General features: G+C 33.7%; 2 protein-coding genes across 6 annotated transcripts; one reads left to right on the top strand and one right to left on the bottom strand.

The window, feature by feature from the left end:
• Nucleotides 1-891: 891 nt before the first annotated feature.
• Nucleotides 892-4,522, bottom strand: LOC148605529 (uncharacterized). Its single transcript, XM_088550501.1, has one exon. The coding sequence runs from the start codon at nt 3,553-3,555 to the stop codon at nt 1,066-1,068; it is 2,490 nt and encodes an 829-aa protein (XP_088406627.1). The 5' UTR covers nt 3,556-4,522; the 3' UTR covers nt 892-1,065.
• A 7,191-nt stretch (nt 4,523-11,713) lies between these two features.
• LOC148605528 (heat shock 70 kDa protein 12A-like) lies at nt 11,714-23,304 on the top strand. Of its 5 annotated transcripts, XM_088548176.1 has the most exons (9): nt 11,763-11,854; nt 12,523-13,886; nt 15,312-15,379; nt 15,736-15,846; nt 16,897-16,965; nt 19,141-19,443; nt 19,810-20,037; nt 21,108-21,258; nt 21,876-23,304. In XM_088548176.1, exons 2-9 carry the CDS (start codon nt 13,874-13,876, stop codon nt 22,940-22,942), a joined length of 2,010 nt encoding a protein of 669 aa, XP_088404302.1. In that variant the 5' UTR covers nt 11,763-11,854; nt 12,523-13,873; the 3' UTR covers nt 22,943-23,304. The 5 variants fall into 5 exon arrangements, with proteins under 5 accessions (XP_088404303.1, XP_088404302.1, XP_088404300.1 ...); XM_088548177.1 differs by lacking the exon at nt 12,523-13,886 and having other exon boundaries at nt 11,714-11,854; XM_088548174.1 differs by lacking the exons at nt 11,763-11,854; nt 12,523-13,886 and adding an exon at nt 12,341-12,386.
• The last annotated feature ends 4,631 nt before the right edge of the window (nt 23,305-27,935 follow it).

Genomic DNA, 27,935 nt, shown 5'->3' with positions numbered 1-27,935 from the left:
TGTGATATATAACATCATACGCTGGTGCTGAAGGGATGTTGCCACAGATGAAAAGAAAATTGACCATACGAAACGCAAAATCATTGAGTTTGTCTGATATAATAGTTTTGTCATGGGTTTTCCTTTACCATTATTCTCTAGGGTGTAGGTCAAGATATGAGACTGACTGACTTCATTGCGACTAGTATTATCTCAAGTACTTTTATGTAAAATTCCCGAAACTAGGATAGCGGAAACTGATATCGGAGGATCTGGCTAAAAGATGTTCCATTTTTTGGATCAGATCAGCTATGTCTATGAGTCAGTCTCATGAGAGTGAAGGAATAGGTCAGCGAGTAGCGGAGCACAATTTTTTCCCATAGGAATGCCAATCGTCTTGAAAAATGCGTCCACACTGGACAAAAAAAAATCTGACATTTTAAAAACATCTTCGGTATATTTGGAAGATGATTTAAAACATTTTTACTAAGTATGGGGAGTCTCTACCAAGTACTACGTATTTGTATCTAGGTGTACCGTGTTTTTTTTAGTAACAATGTATATTGTTTTTGAGTCGGGATTTCAACCGAGTTCGGGGAATAGTAGTATAAAGGGCCTTGATGCTATTATATTCTGATAACAAGATTTCCAAAAGATTTTCAAGATCCACGTTGAATTGCTACCAATACGGGAGTAACAAGTGTCGTGGTAAAACTGACCCCTCCAAATGAAATTCAAAATGCGTTCCATGTTTTCACGCGGTTTTGTTTCGGGAAGAGGGGTTGAGAGGTGATGAGCTGAAATAATTAGGTCTAGATTTGAATGATCTACTTTTTGTGGGTGTACCGTATATATCGACGAACGTTTAATTTCCCAAACTCTAGAACTTTTTGGAGTTTAATTTGTTGTATATTAAGTATTGATTTCCATATGAAAAGTGTGTGTGTGTGTATGTGTGTGTGTGTGGTGTCAATATATCACAAGATGGTAAAGGCATCAATTTGTTGTTTCAAGGAAAATAGAGGTAACAAAGTCGCAGAGAAATATGTTAACATTTAAAAGTTGTCTGATACCAGAAAAAGTTCACTATATATTCTGAAGAGGTATTGGGTTTGTATGTTTAGATATTTGGCTAGGTAAGTCAATCACTAGGTTATTTCTATTTTCTTCCGGAATGTTATCCTCGTGTTCTGCTAGAAACGGCAATCGGAATGTTGGCATGTTTCCAGACGAATTTCGTTTATTTTTATAGTCCACTCTGTCGGAATAAGGAAGTTTATTCTCACCTTTAAAGGTGTTATCTAAGGGGTCATTAAGAGGTACGGACGATGCATGTCGGTCATTGCCATTTGGTGGGTAATGCTCCATCAAATTAAGATTTCCAGAGTAACTATGATTTGATTTCAACAAAGGACCAGCAACAGTGTTCCTTCTATTTGCATTTTCAGCGACTGAAGGCTGATATTCTCCCAATGAATGGAACTGTGATCGCCTCCTCTTCGATTCTGTTAGTTCTACTGGTACGTCTGGAAGCCCATCGCTGTTGTTAATAATAATAGGCATGGATGAAAGACTAGTCACTATGCTTGCACGCTTGTGTGGTACGTTTGTGTTTATCGGTTCAGATTGTTTATCGAACGGATTATGTTGCCTATCCTTATCGTTTGCTTCTCGCATGCTCATTGTAGGAGGTATTTGAACGGGACTTTTATTTTTTACAGGCGAATGTCTTACAACGGGAGACACTTCTTCATTGACCCATTTTTCAGGCAGAGCTGACGGCGTTGGCGACGATTTCTCTAGTACTGTTATTCTTACTGGCATTGTTTCAATGTCTGAGTCGTTAAAATTATCATCTTCAGGCTCGGGGTCTATGCGTTTTTCATAGGTGTAAGGTACTTTCTTTGGTTTATTTGCGCTTGTTCCAAACACGTCATCGTCACTCTCAACTGGTAATGGAACAACCCGTATTGGCCTTGGACTTCTCTTTCTTTTTCTCTTAGCATCATCAGCCGCTGGTCTCCCATTTGAGCGATAAGGTACGTGTTTTGGATTTTGACAAGAAGTATATTCATCTCCTTCATATTTTTTGGTCTTTGGTTTGTCGATTATGACATGCTCTGAATCGTTAATGGTACCTATCGCTCGAGTATTTGCCTTTGAGTGCTTTCTAACAACACTTCTTTTTTCTGGTTCTTCATTTATTTTCTTCAACGATACCATTGGAACCCTGCATTTGCTTTCCTTAGCATGTATTCCAGCCTTTTTTGCATTACGCGCACGTATATTAGCCCTAGCACGATTCAGCCATCTTTTGGCGATTATTGTCGTTTTTATAGTAGCTCTAAATTTCTTAGTAGCTGCTGACATAAACATCACTTTTTCTATTTTATCTAGTGCTTCGTTTACAGAGTCTCGTATTTTTGTGGCTTTTTCAACCATTTTCTGAGGAAGCGTGTCAGTTGTCACTTTTCTAAAACTTCTGTTGTGTGCCAGATATATCACCGGTTTTACACAATAACTTGACATTGCAATCACAGATCCGATTGTACGGTATCCACCCCAGAGATTCTTGTCAGAAATACTAACAAATGCTATAATGAAATACGGTAACCACAAGAAAAGCATTAGACAAGCAGTAATGAAATAAGTTACGGCAAGAGTAAAATCCGGATCTTTGTTGCTACTTGAGAACATTTTACCTACTTTCACTTTCGTCACAGCCTTTTTCATTTTATCTCGTACCTTTAATTTTGCAAATTTCGAATTTGCCCGACCAGTTGTTCCACCAGTCTTGCCTTCCCATCCCATTTTAGGATTTACTGAAGATGTTTTTGTAACACTATTTGAATTGTTACTAGATTCACCACCATTTTTGTTTTTAGACATTAAAGAAAGCAAATTTCCTCCGCCTGAATTTTTTGCACCGTCTAATTGTTTCTTCCTTGCATAAAATATCATGGCATATGAAATAAAATATGTTATCAAACAAAACCCTATACCGAATGTAAAAACTATTGCCACGTACGCAGAATTATTTCCAAACTCAGGAATGCACGATGCTTGGTAGAAATCGTATGATATTTTTACCCAGCCTGAATGTGGAATACACGCTATGGCAACTGCGATGAACCAAATCAAAACTGAAAGGTATTTTATTCCATTTGATCGAAGAAAAAAACGGTCATGTATGTCGAAATTTTTCGCCCGGACTACTCTTTCTACCGCCAGCAATATCAACAATCCAAACGATATTAAGTAACAAGTGGTGAAAATAGTTCCATGAAATTTACAGACATAATCTGATAGTTGCCATTTTCTCCAAAAAGCAACAATAATGGCTGGAAAAATGAAGAGAATACAAGCAACCAAGTCTGTTATTGCTAGTTCTAATATCATCTGATTTGTACGAATCTCTAACATGTTCTTCTTACGGATAGTGGTGATTAGAACTCCATTTAGAATGAATCCGAAGATCATGATGATAATGTAAAGAGTCCCGAGCATGTACGGTAATACTTCATCCTGAAACCAATTGAAAAACGAACCACCAAATGCATCAACGGCCGAAGACATGATTGATTCAGTAACGGCTACTTATTGTCAAATCAATCTGGGTTTATTCATTGAGTTTTTCAACTGCATTAAACGTTATAATTCCAAGTCACATATATAGCCCACATTTGAATCAATTTAGCATGTTCTAGTGTATCCTGTTATGTAAAAAAAATTGTCTAAAGTGGTTTATATGGAACTTGTACTGTAGTTATTGTACTGCCAATAAATAATTCCTTATTCTAAATTAAGTAAAATTTGTCTTAATCTGGATTAATCTTTACCCATTACACGTTATAACTCTAATGTAACAATAGCCCACATTTAAACTTGCATTATCTAAGTAAATGACCTGCATAATCTCCAAAAAACTACTAAATCCAAAAACTACTAAAGTCTTCAAAAATATAATCCTGGGTAATATGTGAACATTTTCCATACATCAATTATTATTTAGGTCAATCAATCTGTAGATGTCTGTTAAAAAACAGAAATAGGAAAAAATATATAAAAAAAAAAAATAAAAAATGATCAGTATGAGATTTCATAAAACAGAAGGAAAATACGGATAAGGTGAAGTGTAACAAATTCACAGAGGACGCTTTCCCTTTAGTACGCATTTTTTTTCGATCTGTGGAATATATGGGTTTTATTTTGCTTTCTTTGTTTTTCATATGGTATCTTAGATTATGATCATTTGATATTGCCTTTTTGTTACCATATCGATTTACACAAATACTAACCGAAAAAATACCTGTCCAGCAGATGCAATTACTAAAAATTCCGATACATATTTCAGAAATCTGAAAAGTTTTGATAACAAACTTTAAATTGAATCAAATAGGGGTTTTTATATTGAGAGTTCTTTGACGTCTAGAATTCAGTCACATCGAGGCTACATTTAAAACCTTCTCAATAATGAATTCATCAAAGATACTTCTTCTTAATTCATTTCAATTTTTTTTTATAGCGCTGCTTAGAGGTTGAACTGCTGAATTACAAACTAACCTTTTTTAGTGATGTTTACCATTTTGGATATTAACCACTTAGGAAAGTGTTATTTCATATCGACACTGGTATGACAGTAAATAAACCCTAAGTTTTCTGACAAAAATATGCATCTATCACTTTGGTTCGTTGATAGAATGCAAAGATTTTTTTATGTCGTGCCCTCAACATAATATGTCGTTCCTACAAGATACATTTAGTTACTATGTTGTTCCCACAATAAACTTATCTTGTTCGCTCAAGATATTATGTCGTTCCCGCATGAATTTATCTTCTTCCGTCAAGATGTTATATTGTTCCCTCAAGATATTACCGGTATATCGTTCCATCAAGATACTTAGTCGTTCCCTAAAGATAATATGTCATTCCCACAAGATAATATGTCGTTACCTGAAATGGTATGGCATTCCCTTAAGGTCTTATGACTTTCCCTCAAGATATTATGTAACTATATAACTACATTTTGGGAACGACATATCATCTTGAAGGAACGACATATCATCTTGAGGGAACGACATAGTATCTTGAGTGTACAGCCACCGTACTTAAATGCTGACTGAAATTTAAAAAAAAAAAGTAGCATGCAATACTCCGGAAACTGTCACAAACGCTTTTGCAGCATATTATGAAGATGTTTATAAAGAAAGTGAAGATGATCCATTTGACTCAACTATAAAACATGATATTGAATCTACATATTCAGGCATTTAAGAGTAATCAAGGCAACCAAGGTTATAGCGGTAATCAAAAGAATGTAATCCAGGGACAAAGACCAGACATGGAAAACAGACATACACAACAAAGAACATAAAGTAACTAAAATCATACATACAAAGTAACAAAAGTAAATGAGCAACTCGGACTCCACTAAAAACTGGGAGCATGGACCAGGTGCACCGGTAGGGTAAGCGTCCTCTGCTTTTCTAGAATCACCCGCCGAGTCGCTCATAAAAAGTCAAGTCCGGGGTAGACAAACTAGGAAAGGAAAACTATGACCCGTTGAATAAATCAGTTTTCATGGTGCTGATGGATACACCATAACGATCCACGAGTTCATGATGACGACCATAAAACTTCTGTAGTGATGGCTTCAATCTTGTAGCAACATAACCCTGTTCCAGAAGCCTATTTGTTAGAGTTCTAGCACGATACAAAAAGTCTGCGTAGTTTCGGCAAGCTCTGGCATAACGTATGAGTTGTGATATGAACACTCCATACGCAGGAGCCGAAGGGATGTTGCCACAGATGAAAGGAAAGTTGACAATTCTGAATGAAAAGTCATCACGTTTGTCGTAAAGTTTGGTCAATAGTTTTCCTTTACCATCGATTTCTAAGTGTAGGTCAAGATATGAGGCTGACTTCACAGTGTCTGTAGTATCCTTTATCTCAAGTTCTTTTGGGTAGATGCGATGTATCAAATCCCCGAAATTAGGATTGTTTAAAGATAACGCGTCATCTATATAGCGGAAACTGAGATTGAAGGATATAGCTAAACAATATTCTTAACAAACATGTTGAAGAAGATTCATTTGACCCAAATATAAAATATTATATCGAATCTACATATTTAGAATTTAACAAACATGTAGGGAAGGTGAAGAATTACCAGATGGTGTAATAACTGATTCAGAAGATGAAACTTTGGACGCCATCAGTAAATTGAAACTTAGGAAAGCTCCCTGTCACGATCGATTACAGAAGGAGCATCTTAAATTTGACGAGAAGGAAATGTTCAGGCTACTGTGCAGTTTTTTTAACCGCATTGTACACATCGGTAAAATACCAAAATGCCGGAAACTCAGATTAGTCTCATTCAATTTACATGAAACAATTTACCACAATATTGAAATGTCAAGTAAAGTGTATGTTGCATTTCTTGATTGCAAACAAGCCTTTGATTCAGTGTGGCGAATAGGATTATGTACGAACTTTTTAAGTCAAGTATTCGAGATAAAATTTGGTGTATTATTAATGATATGCAATATGCAACTTCATAGCGAAACAAATACAGTGTGTTAGATTTAAATATCAGAACCAGATCAGATATGCGTCAAGCAATATTGGAACTACATCAAATTACCCTCGCAATTAAGAAAAAGAAACTCCTCTCCTTACAAAAACAAAAATTGTAGATATAATGGCTGTTGGACTTCAGTGTTTTTTTTCAGCAAATCTTTGGTCTGATGTGTTGTTCGCAACTCCTCCTCAATGAACTGTTGGATTGTTATGAAACTTGGTTGTATTTTAATTTACTATATTGGGATGTACATATTGTCAGAAATGTGTTTGGACAAAAATTGTACAAATGATGGCTGTTGGACGTCGGTGTTTTTCAGCAATTTTTGGGTCTGATTTGGTTGTCCGCCTTATCGACTTGCAGGATTGTAATGAAACTCAATTGAGTGTTATATATTACTGCAGAGATGTGTGCATATTGTAAAGTAAATTTGGACCGATTTCTTTTTGGTGTTTTAGAATGGCAGCAAAATTGTGTGTCGAAAATTGTTTTGTATATCCCCATACACATTGTGTTCAATATGAATCGTGTATCAACATTGGATCCCAAATGTACAGTATTCAACAGGCTGCGGGGTATTAGTCCTGTTAGGGACCAGGGTGAAGCTAGCCGTCAATAGCAGCCCGCATGGAAGCTAGCCGTCAATAACTTAGCCGTCAATAATATTCATGAATATTCATAAGATTTGGGTGCGTTCAAACAAAAAAAATTGAAATTTGAAATACGCGAATCGATTTCGCTATTCTTAATATTTTGCGTGCAGAAAATAAGAATAATGATAGAACATACGTGTAAATCTGTTCACAATGGCGTACTTATACGTTTGTAATGATGTTATGAAATATGGGAAAAAATAATAAGTTAAGTATAATAAACTAATGTATTGAATACGCTATAGAGATGGATCCAAGATTTCAGGTTAGGGGCATAATAAGAACGCTAAGTAAGAAAATTAATGTTGATTAGAGTTTTTAAAAAGTCAAGATTTCAGAAAAAAAACCTAAAAAAAACTTAAAGGGAAAAGGAGGGATTGTGGCCCTTATGAATCAGCGCCCGTGTAGTTACTTTTTTCAACATGTACACGTGGATAGTTCTCTGAAAATTATCTTTTAATCCTAAGAACTAGACTATTAAGTATAATAAGCAAATATCTGCAACATAATTTGTGTTGACAAAGCTGTAAATCCTCAAAAATAAACATTACAATGTAATGCATGAAGTTAATACATGTATGTGGAAGTAACGCCTGTCTGATTTTTATTCAACTCGTCTGAAAGATGTAGGCATAAATTTTCCCAGATAATAAATTTATTTTTCTTTGAACTTTCCCCGCGGGTTTGAAACAGGGGAAAGGTACATGTAAGTAGTACCAACGTTGTGAAAAGTTTTACGGGATATTTGAATACAAAAAAGTCTAATGAATAAAATTCATGAAACAAAAATTTGCATGTACTTGTTACATAGGCAGATCTTTGATTTCAATAATATGATGCATATAAAATTGCATGGTGACTCCTTAAATATTTTGGAATATATAGAAACGTTACTAAAATATCTCCTTTTAATATCCAGTTAAATCTCGAGCATGACGAATTAAATATGTGTAGCTTTTTTTCAATTCCTTTTTCTAATACAAATCTGTATCATTATTTTCTTGCAGTCAAAACAACGAATTGGTTCATTCTGATACTTACTTTTATTCAAGTCCAATTTATACAGAGGGCTTAGGATTTAACCCCTGGGTCCCTGCTAGCTTCCACGTACTGGTGACCTATAATGCAACCATAGATACATGTACCTCGCCTCGTTTTGTAAAAAGGAATACGTTCTAGTATCGCCTCTGCAAAAAAAAAAAAATTAAAAAAACTTCGAAAATGAAATAATGAACCAAATTCGATGTCAACCTGGGGGACCGAGGTCTATTAGTCCGTTAGTTCATCTAGGGACTGAGATTTTAAGTATACTTAAGGAATATGAATTCCCAAAATATTTGGATTTTCCATATTTTCCTTTGTCTTTTAAACAATTTAAATTAAAAAAATCGCCAAGCGCAGCATGATACGACCACAGTGTTCGAACCCTGAACGGTTGGGCGCTAAATTAGGCCCCGTATCACTTGAAAACATTGAGAGGTATCTGAATTCTGATTGATAAATGCAGGCAAGATTTTTTATAAGGAATATAAAAAAGGATTTTAAATAATCGGATTTAAAACAAAACTTGATTTTTTTGGGCGTTGCCATACTTTGACCTCCTATAACTTAAAAAATGTTCCAAAATACATGGAATCAGCGGCAACATTTGTTTACAATAATTCTACAAAGAACACAATAAAAACAATTAAAATCGGAATAAAACAAATATTCTACAAAAAATAATATTTTTACTCTTTTTGGTCCCTTTTTCCGAAAACATTAAGTGCCACAAAGTCCCGTTGAGATTAAGATGAGATTTGTGGCCTACTTCAGGACTATCGATTCCCAAAATATTGGGAATTCTCAGATCTTCCTCTGTATTTGAAAAAAATAAAAAAAGGGGCCACTTCCCACTTATGTACAAACTTTTGTGTCGGTGGCTGGGACCATGGTCCATTAGTCTATTGGTACAGAAATGACCGGTTTTTGAAAACATTTGGATATGTTTTAATCGGATTTGTAATTACTTCTTTTATGTTCTCCGTGAAAGAGTGAAATCATATTGATTTTTCTAATAGAATTTTTTTCTTTCTTTTAAATTGTTTGTATTCATACTTCTGTTAAGTTTTCTCTTTTTTTTTCTGATGAATCTGCGCAACGAATTAAAGAAAGGTTAACTTCATTTTAAAAGTACTGCGCGGGGAAGGATGATACCAAACCCCATTTTTCGACTATGTATTAAATTAGGATAATGCAGTAACAATAGATTGTAAGTTTTACTTTGTTTACTTTTGATAAACAATTTGCAAATTATATACATGTAATATAACGACTATGTTATTGAATGAAAAACTATTCATCGAAAAAAAAAATCAGTACCATTTAAATGTTAAGTATTAATTATTTACTAAACTCTAAGTTAAGAACACAACTAAGCGTGAATCACTCTTGAAGCTCCAAATATCCACTAATTCAGTTTACATGTACATTGTACATACATCTGTGAATATCAATTTGAACACGTACTTGGATGTTTGATTTTAAATCGGACTTTATTAATACGCTTAATTTGTATTACGATGAGTAACCAAAAGAAGGGAAATCAAATCTTATAGTCAGTTGTAGATCCACAGGACGGAGCCGAATCCCCCTTTTTGTTGGAGAAATTTGTTAATACTGTGCAAAATATCGTCAAAAAATGAACAAATAGCCTGGAAACCCACCTTTTTTTCGGGAAACCACCCAGAACCCCCTTTTTCAAAACTTCTGGACCCGGTCCCGTCATTGATAGTACATGTAATTTTGAAGATAAAAAATATAACAGTATTTAGAAAATCTACTTACTTCTATTCCTATTTAACGTGTTCATTTTATGGATAACTTAATTCAAATTTTGAACGCACCGCTCATGAATATTATTGACGGGCTAGCTTCCATGCGGGCTGGTATTGACGGCCAGATTCACTTTAATCTATTAGGGGCAGTGTCTAGTTTTGATTAGTTTCAAGTTCAATAAGTTTCATCGTTTGTACAACCAAGCACACATTTACAAAAAGATATAAAACATCTGTGCTAAAAATAATAACTTAGATAAAATCATCTTGGAATAATGTAAGCTTCAGCCTAATTTCACTGCAAATGTATCTCCGTATGTGTGAGTCCAACTTATTGTATCAGAATTGGCAGCAAAGAGAACAACAGAAAATCCTTCTATGTATGACGAGAACAGGTCTCCTTAGTATCAACAAGTTATACCAACTTGTGTCTTCACATCTGATCAGAACTTAGGCTCATTTGATATATAGCTATGTTTTGATTCAATTGATTAAAGATCTGAACAACCTTGTCACGTGCTAAAAACATTTATCCATAGCCCAAAGCGCAACAAAACTTTAAAAATTAATAAATGAGAAAATTCTTAACATTTGTTGCGTCATCAATTTCAAAGTTTTTTTTTATAAGAGATACTTTATAGAGTTGAGAATAGTCTCAAGTGTAAGAATTTTTAAAGAATATATGACACTCAGGCCATGCAGATCGTTGAGTGAAACTCTGCTTCATACTTACTACGAATTAAGACAACAAAGAATGTGTAAAAAGTGACCATAATTCAACTGAAAACAGGTAGGCACGCCGACAAGTAAAGACAAAAACACATCATACTATTGGCTGGTTTATTCTTGTAAGTACAATGTAAGGTACAATATGATTTTCTTTCAGCACTTGGACTACCAGAGACTTCTGATGGAAAGCAGATGTTGGAAAGAAGATATATGTTCTTTCGATGAAACCTGCTCAATTGATCCAGATCTATATCGTTTAGCAGTTATATCTGGCTTACAACCTACTAGGATAATATCGTGTTAAAATATTCTAAAACCCTATACGTATATGGTATATAGACATTTGTCCAGCGTGTTCACGTACCATGCATGTATTAATGTATGTTGCATTAGTGAAAGTGGTCGTATATTTGATAGATAAAGCATATTAGCTATTTTTTTTAAATCATAGTTACATGTACATGAGTACATAAATGGCTTTCTGAAGGCACGAGACCGCAATTAATTTTCAAGTGCATTTCAATATACACATTTGAGCAGATTACAAAAATTCCACCGGCGCAAACTGAGTAAAACTTCTCTGGCCTAAAGATATGTACAAACAGGATTTTATATATAAATTGTAGAAAATTTTACCATCATTTTCTGAAATTAATACATATAATTCGGAGATGGGGTAAAAATGACAAATGAACTGAGTTAAAAGTCCTAAATTTTAACCTTCTTCCACTGAACCAAATCACAACTTTTAGTCAGAATTGATTAATGAAAAAAAATCCCATGTAATTTTAACCTATTTTCTACCAATTAGAGGCAAAACTTCAGCAAATAAGTTTCCAGTAAAAATATGAAAAAATGTGGAAGGTACCTACTACCAAAGTAAAGCAAATCTAATCAAATACAAAAGTTTCCAAGGAAGCTTGTGCGATAAAACACAGGTAACTATTAAAAAATATACCTGTAAAGTTCAAGTTGTCCGATATCAATATCGTTATCACTAAATACCACATTTACAACAGAATTTCATTACTTTGAACTGTTGTGACTTTTCTACGTAGTTCCGCAAGTATATAGGCAGGATAGGTCTGAGAGACACGGTGAGTTATTATATTTCACACAGACCGAGTTTATCGTTTACTTTTATTTATAATAAGTCTTTTCCGCGGTGATGTTAACGTAATACATTGTGTATTTGAAAGTCATTAATAATGCAGCTTAAAACAATTTAAACAGCGTGTTTGTCGTGACTTTCTACCTTTACAATATTGAGAAAGAACTAAACGGATACCTTCCATAGAAATGGCAAAGGCCCTTGGGACCAGGATTTTGTTTTTGTTTTATCACGAAAATATCAAATCATTTTGTTTCAATATTGATTTATTATGTGTTCTCAGACATGTCCACTTGCTATTTAATGCTGTTAATATTATGCCCAGACTGTAACATAAAACACAGTCCTGGTCCAAGGTCCCATTCGAAATGATTTTCAGAAAATGTTTTATCGAACAATATGACCTACTTTAAATGGTTATAAATAATTTTTAAATAAGCAGCATTTGATTATTTTATGAAGACGATCGGAACGTATGCCAACGGAAATGAGAAGAAATTCCACAAGCTTTGGGATAAGTAATTTATAAAACTAGTATATATTGATTTACATGTGTAAAATTGCCACGAACACGTTTACTTGTAGCTTCTTTTGAGATGATGGTGGTGCACAATGTACATGCGTATTGATTTTTTCATTTTTATTTAATTTTAGGTTAAACTTGGGAAACAATTTGAGAGAAAATCAATTCATAAGGAAGATTTTTGAAAACATTCCTTACATGTATGACTCATCGGGATTGTTGAAGGAAATGCGAACGATTTATTTCCTTGTGTTAAAATTTAATGATGAAGATATGTTCATTACATCTATAAATAAATATTGCCTTCCTAATAAATAGAGCCAAATACAGACAAACAATCCCGATATCACCTACACTTGGTCTATTAAATCAAATTAGACGATATGGTTGTTTACAAAAATAGTATCTATTTATGGGTAGTTAAAATGGAACCCCCCCCCCCCCGAAATTATATTTTTTTCATTAGGTTTTTATGGGAACAGCTGTTACATGTACTTGGGTGGGGGGTCCACTCAGGCTTTCCATAAAATAAGTTAAAATAATTTATAATATTATAATAAATTAAATTATAAGTATTAATGATAGTTTTATTCGTGCATATTCAAGCATATAAACCATAAATTTACAAGAAAAGACAATACAATATATGCATAAAATTTACTCTGAAAATATTATCAATAATTATATACTGAAAAAATAGTGTGTAGAAAAATTCTGGGATATCCCATAACTTAAGTTATTGTTTTGCTTATTTTAATGGGGTCCCTTGATTATAATAGCATTTCAGATTCATAGTTATCATAATCGTTGACATTCGGTGCCTATACTAGCTGTAGTTCTAAGACATTCTTCAACTGCACCTTTAAAAGCTGTTCTCTTTGGTATCTTTTTATATATAAACTGGTAAATTGTTCCTGTTTCTATTACAACTATCAAAACACCCCTAACATTATGGCTATTTAAACAAGTTATTGCCTAAAGGCACATCTAAGGGAACCACCATTTGATTTTATTGGACGGAGACAAAATATACGCCCGGCTTCATTCAATAGGCACTGTTTTGGGTCAGGTTAACTCAAAATATTATAATTGTTAATATTACATTACATATTCAAGCATGGATTCTCTCTAGAAAAGTTAGATTTGATGACCAAAACATTCCAGCACAAAACTGGATTTAGAAAAAAAGAATATGTGGAAGACATTGCACTAATGAGAGAGAAGTCAGAGGCCACTTTTACCAATCCTCCTGAAAGGTCTTATTTTAATTAAATCGCCTGAAAGTAAACCTACATGGTCTTTAATATATGCGTCTACATCGTATTTCTGTTTTGAAAAGTTTTAATATCATTTATCTGTACTGTATCTCAGTTTGTATAGATAAATGCCAAATACGTCAAAACAATTACGTACTATCTTTTTCAGTGCTCGTCACCGACGGCCATATTTGTCCTTATATTTAGAGAAAAATCACTCACAGAAATGTGGATCAAAAGTAATTTTATGTACACAGACGGACTGACTTATGATTTGTCCATCATGTGGCGGGTGTAATGTAATCTCTTTTTTCCATGGTACTTGTGGACAATAAGTTAGACTGTTAGGCCCTCTTTAAATATGTGCTATGAATATTTGTATTTCAAGAACAAAAAGATATTACATTAAAATTACATTAAATATTAAGGTAATCAATTCCTTTAATTCTCTGATAACCCATCAGAGATTAAAATCTAAAAATGGAAATAGATACAATGCGTTTGTACACATATTTTGCTGACCATAAATTTTTTCATATGACCAAAGAGTAACAACGACTTCAAAAATCTCTTATTATTTCTCAATTTTTGATTTTTGCAATATTTTAAGTCTATATATGACAAATAACAGGTGAATTTTAGCGATTAATCGATGGAAGGTTTCATTTTGTACATGTGTTTCATTGTGATTGAATTTGTTCCATGTTACGCAAATAGTTGTAGGGCACGGTTTTATACATTATCAGCAGCTCATTGCATAATTTGATATAAATGTGTACAATTTCAGCTGTTATCTCAAAGTTTGGCATTTTTAAATGTTTTATATTCAGTTGATTAATTACCACTTTTTCACTTGGTAAAGTATTACGGAATTGTTTGTGTAGTTTTAATGAATGTGAAGACAGCTATATCAATCTAAACATAATAGTAGTGTGGTTTCTTTGAAAGTAATATATGTGTAAAACATGCATAAGTGTAAATGTTCTTGGGTATATGTGCCTATAGCAAGAGTAATCAAGGGAAACCAAGGGAACTTATTATCTATCAAATTAGATCAACAAATTATACTAGTGTAATGTTCGTACACTGGGTTCTTTTTCATAAGAAAACAAACTTTTGAAATAATTAGTTTTATAAAGTACAAATGAAAACCTTTGATGCATAATGTAATACGCCACGATGGTGGACAGAGAATGAAGAAGTTGAGCTTCAACAGCTAAACAGCATCGCACACTCACTTATCAGACGGAAACAAAGGAACGGTGACTACTCAGATGTTATTGACTCGAGCAAATATCATTCTGAACTTGAAATAAAACCTGTATTCAAACCAGGGACACGAAATTCAACGAAGCACAATAATTACCTAGAAACATTCATGGTGGTTGTATAAGGACTCAAGAAGATACATTTATGTAATAGCTGTCACCTACAAAACAAAAAAAAAAACATTTCAACCTGCTTTAGACAGGAAGAATCGCACTTTACTTTTTCAGCAAAACTGTCGCTTGATTACTATACATTAATGGCTTATCTAAAAGTTTGATAGGGACAGTACGCATATCATTGAATTACAACAAAAACTTCCTTCTTTGCATATCAAATTCAGTCATTGTTTTCCAGTTTTCCCTTAATTGGGTTTTATATTTATTGACGTGAATTAGATTACCAGGAAAGGATGGGCAATTGTTTACAGATTCCCAGAGGAGCACCCCCACCTTATCAACATGATGTAGGTTCTTTCTTTCATTCTTTCTTAAAGGTTCAATGCATTTTTTTTAAAATTTTACGATATATGTACATTACTTCGATTGACATATGGTGTAATAACTGCTTCAATTTAATACATGAGTTACCATGCAATGCACTTTAATTTTTATAATACATACAAATGTATACATCGTCATTGCTTTTTCATAAGTTAGAAGTTTTCACAAGTTTAAAATTAAATGTATACATGGCACACAACGAAAGCTTTTAATTATATATGACATCGAGGTTGTAAAATAATTCGCGATTATTTCAGCTCACTGTGCACACTATGGGCTAACTATTATTATATTTTCTAAGCAGTTTCAATTTCCACAGGTTTCTGCCAACCAGTTTAACCCAATCGTTCCAGAAAACATACATGTTGCTCCTTCAGCGCCACCTCCGTATTCGGCTGTTGCGCACGATTACCCACAACCACCGATGCAGGTACTAACATCAACTTGAATACACAGTAACTCTATATATCAAATCCCAAACAAGGAAATTTAAATGACCTCACCGATTGTTACCAGATTTTTTTTTTATAATAAAAGGATATATGTACTGTAAATTAGGGTATATAAAAAAATCGTAATGGACAAGAATGGGCGGAACGAATTAACGTCATGTAGCGACCACCTTCTAATCCATAAAGATTTTACTTAATATACTCTAACTGGCTTAAATTTTAATCTAGTTTCATCGGCTGAAAAAATTAGGCGCGATAGGTACGTCACTTGACGTTTTTCGGCATTATTAACACTATGCATCACGTTAATGGCTGTAATTGCGAACATCCTCTGAATGGAATATACTGTACGCGAGTTAAAAAACAACTCTTATGAATATTTCTACTCATTAGCTTGTAATTTTGGACAAGTTCAACCTAAATACAGCAGTACTTCGAAGAAATATTTTTATTCACACCTCCAAATTTCAACAATCTGAATAACTGGGGCAACAGCATTCTATTTGCCGTGGAATTTTAGTTCATAGGAAGCATCGTGGATCATGATCAGGATCCAAAAATGTATAAAAGTGGGTTTAATGTGAAATTTATTTCAGGACGGGGGAGCATGGTACCATTTGCGATCCAAATTGGATTTAAAATTTGACTTAAACCTTATTTGCATTTAATTTGCCGGAATGAGTAGATTACATAACTATGTATATCGTTACTTTTATAAAGTTTTTTGAAACATTTACAATGTTATCAATTTAGTTTTCGGACAGCCAATCACTGCGGCAAGGTGACTTCTGTCAGCTTAATCCAAATAACTAGTTCATAATGAACAAGTGATCTACTTACATAGTGGTTCACTAAACGGGGTTTGATTGGTCGAAAAGCAGATTATGATCCAAACAAAAAAAGAGCAAATTTTTGACACCTATTATTTACAGGTGAATACAATGGTTATTCCAAAACCGTATTTCGTTTTACTGGCATACTTTTGAAAACGCAATCATGATATTTTATTTGTTATCTGTTTTTAATAGCTTGGTAACGGAAGAAGGTCGGTTCGTAATGTACAAAGACAAAGACAATCGCTTTTTACACAACAGCAGGTAAATTTCGTAATTTTTTTGCCAAGACTTTCCTCCTCTTCTTGCGTGATATCTTTCAAGAGTTGTGTGGACAAACAAATGTCTTTCTCCTTTGTAATAGCGTGTTGGAATATCTGCATATCGTGCTCAACTTGTGAAATGATACAAAAACAACATAATACGCATTCTCTCAAGAACGACAAAATCCTGTAATTCTGTACTATTAAGAAAAAATTTAGTATGATGAAGAATTTTGTCTTTTTATAACATAAAAGGGTACTAAGTAGTAGGCATTAATAGACATGTACAAAAACGTAGTAACTAAAAAACCTGAAGGATATCTCCAGTGGTATTATAATAACTAACCTACTTGAAGAATATCTCCTGTGGTATTGTAGTATCTAATATCTCTGAAGGATATCTCCTGTGGTATTGTAGTATCTAACATCTCTGAAGGATATCTCCTGTGGTATTGTAGTAACTAATCTCCCTGAAGGATATCTCCAGTGGTATTGTAGTAACTAATCTCCCTGAAGGATAACTAATCTCCCTGAAGGATATCTTCAGTGGTATTGCAGTAACTAATCTCCCTGAAGGATATCTCCAGTGGTATTGTAGTAACTAATCTCCCTGAAGGATATCTCCTGCGGTATTGTATTAACTAATATCTTTGAAGGATATCTCCTGTGGTATAGTAGTAACTAATCTCCCTGAAGGATGTCTCCTGTGGTATTGTAGTAACTAATCTCCTTGATGGAATATCTCATGTGGTAGTGTAGTAATTAATCAACCTGAAAGATATCTCCTGTGGTATTGTAGTAACTAATTTTCGTGATGAAATATCTCATGTGGTATTGTAGTAACTAATCTCCTTGATGGAATATCTCATGTGGCATTCTAGTAACTAATCTCCTTGATGGAATATCTCATGTGGCATTGTAGTAACTAATCTCCCTGAATATCATCTCGTGTGGTATTGTAGTAACTAATCTCCTTGATGGAATATTTCATGTGTTAATGTAGTAACTAACTTGCCTGACAGAATATCTCAAGTGGTAATGTAGTAACTAATCTCCTAGAAGGATATCGCATGTGGTATTGTAGTAGCTAATCTCCTTCACTAAATATCTCATGTGGTATTTCAGTATCTAATCTACCTAATGATATATTTCCTGTGGTATTGTAGTAACTAATCTCCCTGAAGGACATTTCATGTGTGGTATTGTAGTAATTAATCTCCCTGAAGGACATCTCATGTTGTATTGTAGTAATTAATCTCCCTGAAAGATATTGCATGTAGTATTGTTAATGTAGTAACTAACCTCCCTGAAGGATATATCATGTGTGGTATCGTAGTAACTAATCTCCCTGATGGAATATTTATTGTGGTATTGTAGTAACTAGTATTATGGGTGGTATTGTAGTAACAAATCTCCCTGATGGAATAATTATTGTGGCATTGCTGTAACTAGTCACCCTGAAAAATATCTCATGTGGTTTTGTAGTAAGTAATGTGCCTGAAGGACATCTCATATGGGTTTGTAGTAACTAATCTCTCTGAATGATATGTCATGTGTTTGTATTAGCTTATTTCCTTGAAGGATATTTAGCGTGGTTTTGTAGTAACTAGTCTCCCTGAAGGGTATCTTACGTTGTTTTGTAGTAGCTAATGTCCCCGAAGGATATCTCACGTTGTTTTGTAGTAGCTAATGTCCCCGAAGGATATCTCACGTTGTTTTGTAGTAGCTAATGTCCCCGAAGGATATCTCACGTTGTTTTGTAGTAGCTAATGTCCCCAAAGGATATCTCACGTTGTTTTGTAGTAGCTAATGTCCCCAAAGGATATCTGACGTTGTTTTGTAGTAGCTAATGTTCCCGAAGGATATCTCACGTTGTTTTGTAGTAGCTAATGTTCCCGAAGGATATCTCATGTGGTTTTGTAGTAGCTAATGTTCCCGAAGGATATCTCATGTGGTTTTGTAGTAGTTTATCCCCTGAAGATATCTCATGTGGTATTCAACATAATGAGTTCAGTTCTAAAGGAAATAAATGAATTTTAGAACTCACGTCAGGTAATGAATCAAAATGAATTGTAATATTTCACACATATTCCTCAAGAAGTGTAGAAAACAGTGTCACATTTCCACAATGTTTAATTGAGCCTAATACATGAATACCAGTTTCTTTTCTTTACAGACGCCTACCGTCAACCAGAAAATATTAGTTGCCGCTATAGATTTTGGTACAACATTTACTGGATATGCCTTTTCATTTCGCCACGACTATGAGACAGATAAGCTAAAAATATCTACCAATCTCTGGCCTCATAACAACGGACTTTCAGCAAAGGCGCCATCTGCCGTGCTGATTAATCCACATCAACAAGTAGAAGCTTTTGGGTATGAAGCTCAAAAGAAATATGCCGAGATCCTCGAAGATGGAGATGGCTCGGGCTTTATGTTCTTTCAGAAATTTAAAATGATCCTTTATACAACGCAGGTAATATAACTGACCAATACCTACCCCTTATTTTGAATTGAAAGTCAAAATAAAATAATGTTGAAAATTAGGTAAATAAGATATTACGAATATAAACACCGAGATATCGGTACTAGAAGGAACAAGACGCTTGTCGAATATTTTTTTTTGTAAAAATTACAGTTGTAATGATACGTGTTCGATAAGTAACTGCAATATGCTCTCAATATCATCGCGATTTATTACGGGAGATATTATTCTAGGTAATAAAAACGTACTAAAGAAGGGTAGACGGTGATCAACTACTTTTGTGTACTTCGATATACATTTTGACTGTACATTTAGCAATAATAACTTACCTCGAGTGTAGCATTGCTATAATTTCAGAATCTTAATTGTAACACACCGTTGTATGACGTCACCGGGATAAATCAAATGAAGGCAGTTGAAGTATTCGGTCTAGTGATAGGCTACCTTCGGAACCACTTGATGCAGAGGCTAAAAAATCGAGATAACCAAAATGTCTTACAAGAGGACATGATTCAATGGGTTTTAACTGTCCCGGCCATATGGCATGACAAAGCAAAGCAGTTCATGAGACGAGCAGCTGAAATGGTAAAATTCAATTTCTTCAAAAAAAAAAAAAGTAATGGATGAAAACTTCCATAACGTGATTTTTTTTAAATTTTCATTCATTGGTAAAACCTTGATCATAATTTTCGACGCGTTAAACGATATCATTTCTTTAACTAAACGATTTGATTATAATATCAATATAATATCTGAACGATTTAATTGTATCGGTATTTTTATTAAATAATTTAATGATATCGATATTTCAACTCAACGATTTATTATATTGATAAATAAACAGCATGATTTTATTACTATTGATGTTTCAACTGAACGATTATATGATATTGGGAAATTACTGAAAGATTTTTTTATCATTGTTTGAAAAAAGCAGGACAGTACGAGGCAGCGTTTTAATATTCAAATTTATTTCCATTTTTTAGTACAGAAAATGATTTCCTTATTCGATTTTTTATTTACAAAATAAACCATATAATTTCTGACATCATAAAATTTAATTTTTGATATCACAAGATTATTTCTTTATATCACAGTTTATTTTATTGCACATCAAAAATGTGATTTTATATATATAAAAATATCGTTAAATTTCCTGATATAAAAGGAATCATTTTCGATATCAAATTTACTGTGGCGGAGCTATTTTTTTTCTTTAAATAGATTTTTTAAATCGGAAAATAACTGTTTGATATTAATAAATGGATTTTTTATATCCAAAAATCGAATTTGGATATCGTAAAAAAAATGTCTGTATTCTTATATCACAAAATCAACTTCTTGATAACACAAAATTACACTTTCGATATCGAATTTTCTGATATAAAAATATATCCTGATATTAAGAAGTATTTTTTATATAAAAATCCATTTTCTGATATCAAAAATTCATTTTATGGTATCAGAAAAAGGGAATAATAGTAAAATTGTGCCTCATAGAATAGCGTTCAGATTCTCATAAATATTTACTGTGAAATATTCTGACTGTGTAATAGGAAAAAAAACTAAATATTTTACGCAAGTAATCATATTTAATTCGTGAGCTAGATTAAAAAGCAATTGTGTCAACTATCATGTAACAATTTTAATTCAAGGGAGGAATTAAGAGTGAAAATTTGAAATTGGCTTTGGAACCAGAGGTAGCATCAATATACTGCAGACATATACCACAATGCATCAGTACATCTGGTAGTTCGTCGACAATGTTAGAAGCAGGCACAAAATATCTTATCTTGGACTTGGGAGGTACATATTTTTCCTTAATTTTATACTGTCATGGTTAATATGATATACATATTTTTTAACACCTTCGAAAATTGGTCCGAAATGTCTGATATCCCTAAGGAGTTATGGTCTTGGCATAATTTTCGTAGAAAAAGCTTCCAAATGACGGTGTTAATCGGGTATTGGTACTTTTTCTGGGACGTAAGTAGATAATACAACCATTTAAACGTATAAGCTCCCAATACACCTGGCTTGCTCACATTACTTATCATTTACTTGGCATACATGTATTTGTAATATGAATACTTGTAACTATGTCAGTGTTTATTCTTCAAGTATGGTGTTAAACTCGTCTTAAATGCGATTTTATCTCGGATGAGAAAGAAGGTCTATAATAAATCTCACAAGGCTAATTTGATTCAGAGTATACCTAATGCATTTTTACCTGGGTATATACAAAACAGAAATCCAACACGCACACGATATATACAATTACTATGGTATGTTTAGTATGCATAATTTAATAGTTATAATTCATAATGTACATGTATCCTATTTTTAAGCATTTTTTTTTATCATTTATTCCCACTTGCTAGATTTCAAATGCCAAAAAAATACAATATTATCCACTTATTTAGGAGGTACGGTTGACGTGACAGTGCATGAAATACTGACAGATGGCGTTCTACAAGAAGTACATCATGCAACCGGCGGTTGCTGGGGTGGTGCAACAGTTGATAACGACTTTAGAGAACTTTTGACCAACGTGTTTGGTTCAGATGTAATGGAAACAGCTAGTAAAAGATATCCAAATGAAATCTTAGATGTATTTCTTGAATTTGAGATGAAAAAGAGGATGTTTGAGCCTGAACAGTCTTCAAACTTGGCGTTAAAATGCCCTGCTTGTCTGTATGACATATACAAAGACATGAATAATGTCACAATTCAGGAAAACATACAATACAATCCAATGAAATCTGTAGTAGAATTTAAAAGGGACAAAATATTCATTTCTACAGTGGGCGTTAAAAAACTGTTTGAAAAGTCAGTAACTCAGATAGTAAACCATGTGAATGAGTTGCTCCACACACCACCCGTCACCGGGGTAACTGCTATTCTTTTAGTAGGTGGGTATTCTGACTCATTGTTAATCAAGGATGCTATAGTAACGAACTTCATGCACCTACGCATCATAAACCCAGACGATTGCTCCTTGTCGGTTTTGAAAGGGGCTGTGCTTTTTGGTCATGATCCGTATATAATAAAATCGAGAATGTGTAAGTACACTTATGGTATCGTAATCAACAAGAAATTCGTGGAAGGAATTCATCCGGAAGACAAAAAACGGATTATCAACGGCCAGGAAATATGTGATGATATATTTGACATTCATTTAAAGAAAGGGGAGAGGATTGAGATAGGAAAAGCAAGGCCAGAAAAGGCTTACTACGCTCCTTTCACTGGAAGCCCAAGTGCGTTACTCGAAGTATATGCTTCGACTGAAGAAAACCCTTCATACGTTACTGACAATACGTGCAGTTTCCTTGGGAGCCTTGTTATTGAACTGTCAGCAGACATTAATGACAAACTGAAGGATCAGATTGTTAATGTCAGTTTTCATTATTGCGGCACTGAATTGGAAGTTGCTGCTAGAGAAGAAAAAAGCAGAAAAATAATGAAAGCAAAATTTGACTTTCTTGGGTAACGTGAAACCCTTCCCATCATCCAATCCATTAACTTTTGTCATTCATTTTGTATACATGTAATTATCATCTAAGTCTACCTTTTATAGATGCAAAGTTCCAAGACAGTTCTACCATTAACCATAGTCTAGTCTTGATGTGTATTTCAACAAAGATATGAAACATGCTATATTCCGGGCCACCTAATATTTACTCTCTAGTTATACAATTGTTAGTATGTTGTATCTGTTGTATAAATGCTGTGATTAATGTTACCAGTAGTTTCTTTGCTAAACAAAGAAAACCAATCTTGTTATTACACAATTAAAACCTACACATCTGTACAATAACAAAACACGAATAAAGAAAACAGAAACCTCAACAAGTCTCAGTATTTTTGTTACTTAAGAATAGTGAAAAAGGTCTGACAACCCTTTTGTCACGTTCTATAACGTTTTCGGCGTGTTAAAAACCTTTAAATCAAAGTTCCATTACCATCTGTTTTAACCCGAATTAACCCGAAGTTTCAAATCAAACAAACCAGTCTATATTTAAACCCAATTTTCTGGTAGCACCTAGCTCCCTGTAGATACCAAGGTCCTGAACACCCTGTTTTTGAGACATTTAGCTGCTGAGCTTTTTGCTCCAAATACACCTAGTTTTAAAACTAAAAAGTAACAAAACACTCGGTCCACGAAACTAAATTTCAAGCAAGCACACAGGTAACTGCAAACCACCTGTTGGGGAGACCGCGTCAAATCCCTCTATCTAGGGACATTACAATAACTGTTACAGAAAAAAAAATATAGCTCGCAATTTCCTAAAAGCTTCTTAAAAACTGTTGGCTTTAAAACCACAAGCTTCAGAACTGGAACTTCTTAGGTTTGCTTTTGAAGATTTCTTTTCCCTTCTTCGGTTTAATGAATTATTTTAATCTGTCTCTGCCAATCGTCAACCATTAAGCTAAACCCAAATCACAATTGAAATGCGGCTTTTTACTTCTCGATGCCGTCGAAATCACCCAGAAACTGAGAAACCGTCAATTAGTGTAGCAACGGCCATTATAAAATATTTTCTAATAAATAAACTGCATTTAACAGAATTCCACCAGGCGTACATTATGCTTGGTTTGGTGATTTAAAAGGTCATTGTCTTAATCCGCTTAACGGTTATGTTAGGTTTTGCCATTTTAGGCATACTCTGTGTTTCGGGTAGTATTTTTGTCTGTGGTTTCCCTCCCTTTTCTAGTCCTCTTTCAGTATTTATATAAACTTTCTCACAGACAATTTTTGAGAACCAACATTCCTGATACAATGTTGGATCTAGGATTTAGGGCCAGGGGTGGCGCAATTTTTTTCAATATTTAAAGAAAATGAAAAGATCAACTGGCGTTAGAATTGCTTTGCATTAATACGCACGTCGGAAATACATGTAGCACATAATGTTACACTTTGAAAGCTGTCACTTTCAATAAATGTATGCATTCAAAAGCCTTTAGTGACTTTTTTTTAGAATATAGTGAATATGTTATTCTGGCCTACATGTTCATTTACATGTACATGTATAGGTGGGTAATAATATAGGGTCAAGAATATATTTCTTTTTTTTTAATTTGTTTCATTAAAACTTTATTCAGATATCAACCTAAGAATATTTTTGAAATATCTTGATGGCCCTCAAAAAAGCCGTTTAAATATGTGGAAAATGACATCTGAGGCACATGTAAATGTTCCCTGTCTAGGGATTCTAGTCTGCGTCTCAGCCAGTATGGTGACTCTCAAAGGTATATAAGTTGCTTTTAATGGTGAACTGTTGACGCTCTGGCCTATTCCCAGACCCCACGTGGGTCCGAGAGCGTTTCCCCACTCTAACTATTTGGGAGTACGTCAACGTGTAAAGTGAATACAAATTAGGGCCTAACTTTCCGTTTATAGGACGGATTGAACTAACATAATAAGTGTCAGCCAATCGGCTTGGTTGTACTATTGAAGCATCAAGATGTAAACTGAATATATAAGCACAGATAGAAAGACACTCACTTTTAAATAAAATTAGCTGTCATTGGTCAATTTACTTTGATGGAGAATGTTATTAGGAGAATAGAAAAAGGGGGAGGCATTACATGTACTAATGTGAATATACAATTTCTATGACTTTGATCAGTAAATTTGACTTCACGGTAGATTTTATTTTCAGCAAATGACGAAGGCGCACGTACGTTTTGATAAAAAAACAAAAAAAACAATGTCTTCCTCCTTTCTCCTTTACATGTAAGCATTATGGATATTTTTTTTACGAAATGAACCGAAGTCTTTTATCAAAACTCTGACATTTCCTTTTCGTGCATATACATGTACATGTATGCAAGGTAATCTAGCAGAAAGTAAATGCAGGAAAATGCGCACTCCGCGTGTTGTCTGTTCTCTTTCGCCGTTGTATGAGATTCATTAATCTATTCTATATAACAGCATATAGCGATTTTCTTGTTTGTCTTTCGTCAGATACAAGTACAATAGTGGTCAAAATGTCGAACAGCCACACATATACATGTAGTACTAACCACATTAGCATTATATATACAGTCATGTAAGAAAGTTCTGATCGGTCAAGTTTGATTTTATTTGACCTACAAGTTGTGCATGGTGCATATGAAATCACTAAGTATTACACGTGCAGTCATTTAATTCACTGCCGTCCGCGACTTTTCATATTATAACAATAATGAAGCGATGCTAAGGAAGATATCAACGTTCCGGGTAATTGACAGAGAGTTAAACTTTACCAAATGGACAAGTCTTTCAGTTAAAATACTTATAGGGGGATAGGGGTGAGAAGTGCTCACAACACCTTACGGCTATAATACACAGACACGTTGTTTCATCGTTTATAGATGTTTATGCCTTTTGTTGCATTAATAAAGGATTATGAAAGACAATGAAAAGATCAACTGGCGTTAGAATTGCTTTGCATTAATACACACGTCGGAAATACATGTAGCACATAATGTTACACTTTGAAAGCTGTCACTTTCAATAAATGTATGCATTCAAAGGCCTTTAGTGACGTTTTTTTTAAAATATAGAAAATATGCTATTCTGACCTACATAATCATGTATATGTACATGTATAGGTAGGTAATGATATAGGGGCTGGGGTATTTTTCTTTTTTTTAATTTGTTTTTATAACATTAAAAAGTACCCTCCTCTTCCATAATCCTAGCGATACGTATTTCTTTGTACCCAAAGGAAGGGTACATATGATATTATTAACTTGATTTCAGCCCTAACACTTGTACACTGTTGTCCACTGTTTTTCCTCCTGAAAACGGTCCATATATACATGTATATAAATATAATGATTCGAGCAAGTTTAAAGGAATTTATAAGCAAAAGGCACATATTTTGAGATACATTATAAGTTGGACGGGGCTTAACTTTTATCGATTATAGTTAAGAGATTTAATAAAAATGGGGGTGTGGGGGGGGGGTCAGAAAGTGAGCAGTGTTCACAACTCTTAAAGATCTATACACGTTGATTACATGTATATGTGTTGTTTAACGGTAATGTTGGATTTAATGAAAACCAAACAAAATGTAGACAAATGATATAATAACTAAAAGGCTCTATACATCGTATGCCCAAACCCTCGTACATATAAGTATGTAACAAGTACATGTATCGAGCTTGTGGTTTGAAAATGAATAGTGTAGTAATAGCATAACAACGCACAGACTAATAAATAAAAGGCCCAGTTTGTAGAGGCATTATATTAATTTTTATTATTACAATTTCAATGAAATCGAACTGAGTTAAACCTTAGTTTGGGCATTATATCTACTATAATTGATGTCATTTGACATAGATGTAACAACACAGACGATCCCTACTGGTACATCTATACGTTCGTCAATTTAGTGGAAATCTCTAGTAGAAGAATATTGAACGCGCACGAGGTTTTCCGATAGCAAACAAAGGAGAACATGTTATAACTGACTTCCTTTATTGTTCAATATCAACTGATTATTATACATGTATCAGTTTAATGGAGAAGTGTGAAATACTTGAATTAAGAACATTAAAAATGTGTATAATTTATAGTAATGTGGTCTAATAATTAAATACCTCTATCACTAGTTTTATGCTAGCTGTATACATAATAGTCTACAATCAATTATTTATTACTCAACCAGTTACACATTTATTTTATTAAGACAAAGTGGTTTGAAGAATCCATTTTAAATTTTTCTTCTCACTTGTTTCTGAAAAGAAAAGGTGATCGAGATGACTTGGTAACCATGATGATTGTATTAGACCGGATGTCGTCTGGCAGCTGATGGTACACCATGGTAATAACATTGGCTGTGTGGCTATTTGGCGCCCGTATATGTAGAATTTGCTTGCTCCATTTCTCCAGTGTACATTTTATTTGTATTTCGAGATGACTAATTAACACCTATAAACAATAAAAGCATTGAAAACAAAGTTTTGAGACACCCTTTTCTGGTGTATTAACTTATCATACAATACAAATGACCCGAAGTTACAAATGTATGATGTTATAGTATCATAAGCAGGGGCGAATCGGACAATTTCGTTGATGTGTATTTTTTTGCAAAATTAAGCCTTATATTAGCATGAAATCCTTTTTCTGAACCCTACCCTAATAAAAATATTCTGGACCCTCTTGCATAATCGATTGTTATGAAGAGGCAAAATTCAAACAGTATAACTTCAAATGAGATATCAAAATTAACAAAAATATTTTATGGGAAATGAAAGTTAACCATAATAAATATCCCAACTTCATAGAAAAAAACTCGCAATTAATCATTTGGTCAGATCCACAAAAATGATATACACATATGTATTGAAATCAATTTGATTTTGAGTGGATTGATGAAATATTTTTTGACTTAAACCTTGATAAAAGTAAATATTTTTGATTTTGAAGAATGGCAAAAAAATATGTTGTTCCTTTCATAGAATCCTGATCTAAACATTATACTCTTACATAT

Source organism: Perna viridis, chromosome 10 (genome assembly GCF_037379345.1).
Source record: "Perna viridis isolate PV_CMFRI_1.1 ecotype Kerala chromosome 10, ASM3737934v1, whole genome shotgun sequence".
NCBI classification, from domain to species: domain Eukaryota; kingdom Metazoa; phylum Mollusca; class Bivalvia; order Mytilida; family Mytilidae; genus Perna; species Perna viridis.
The sequence above is the reverse complement of the archived record's forward strand: the minus strand, read 5'-3'. Positions and strand labels throughout refer to the sequence as shown.

What these genes read in the sequence shown, in the direction of transcription:
- LOC148605529 (XM_088550501.1), bottom strand. Translation starts at nt 3,555, where the DNA reads ATGTCTTCGGCCGTTGATGCATTTGGTGGTTCGTTTTTCAATTGGTTT.
- LOC148605528 (XM_088548174.1), top strand. Translation starts at nt 12,344, where the DNA reads ATGCCAACGGAAATGAGAAGAAATTCCACAAGCTTTGGGATAA. An exon ending in ACCCACAACCACCGATGCAG is followed by an intron (nt 15,847 to 16,896) that starts GTACTAACATCA and finishes TGTTTTTAATAG; the next exon opens with CTTGGTAACGGAAGAAGGTC. An exon ending in TCTTATCTTGGACTTGGGAG is followed by an intron (nt 21,259 to 21,875) that starts GTACATATTTTT and finishes CCACTTATTTAG; the next exon opens with GAGGTACGGTTGACGTGACA.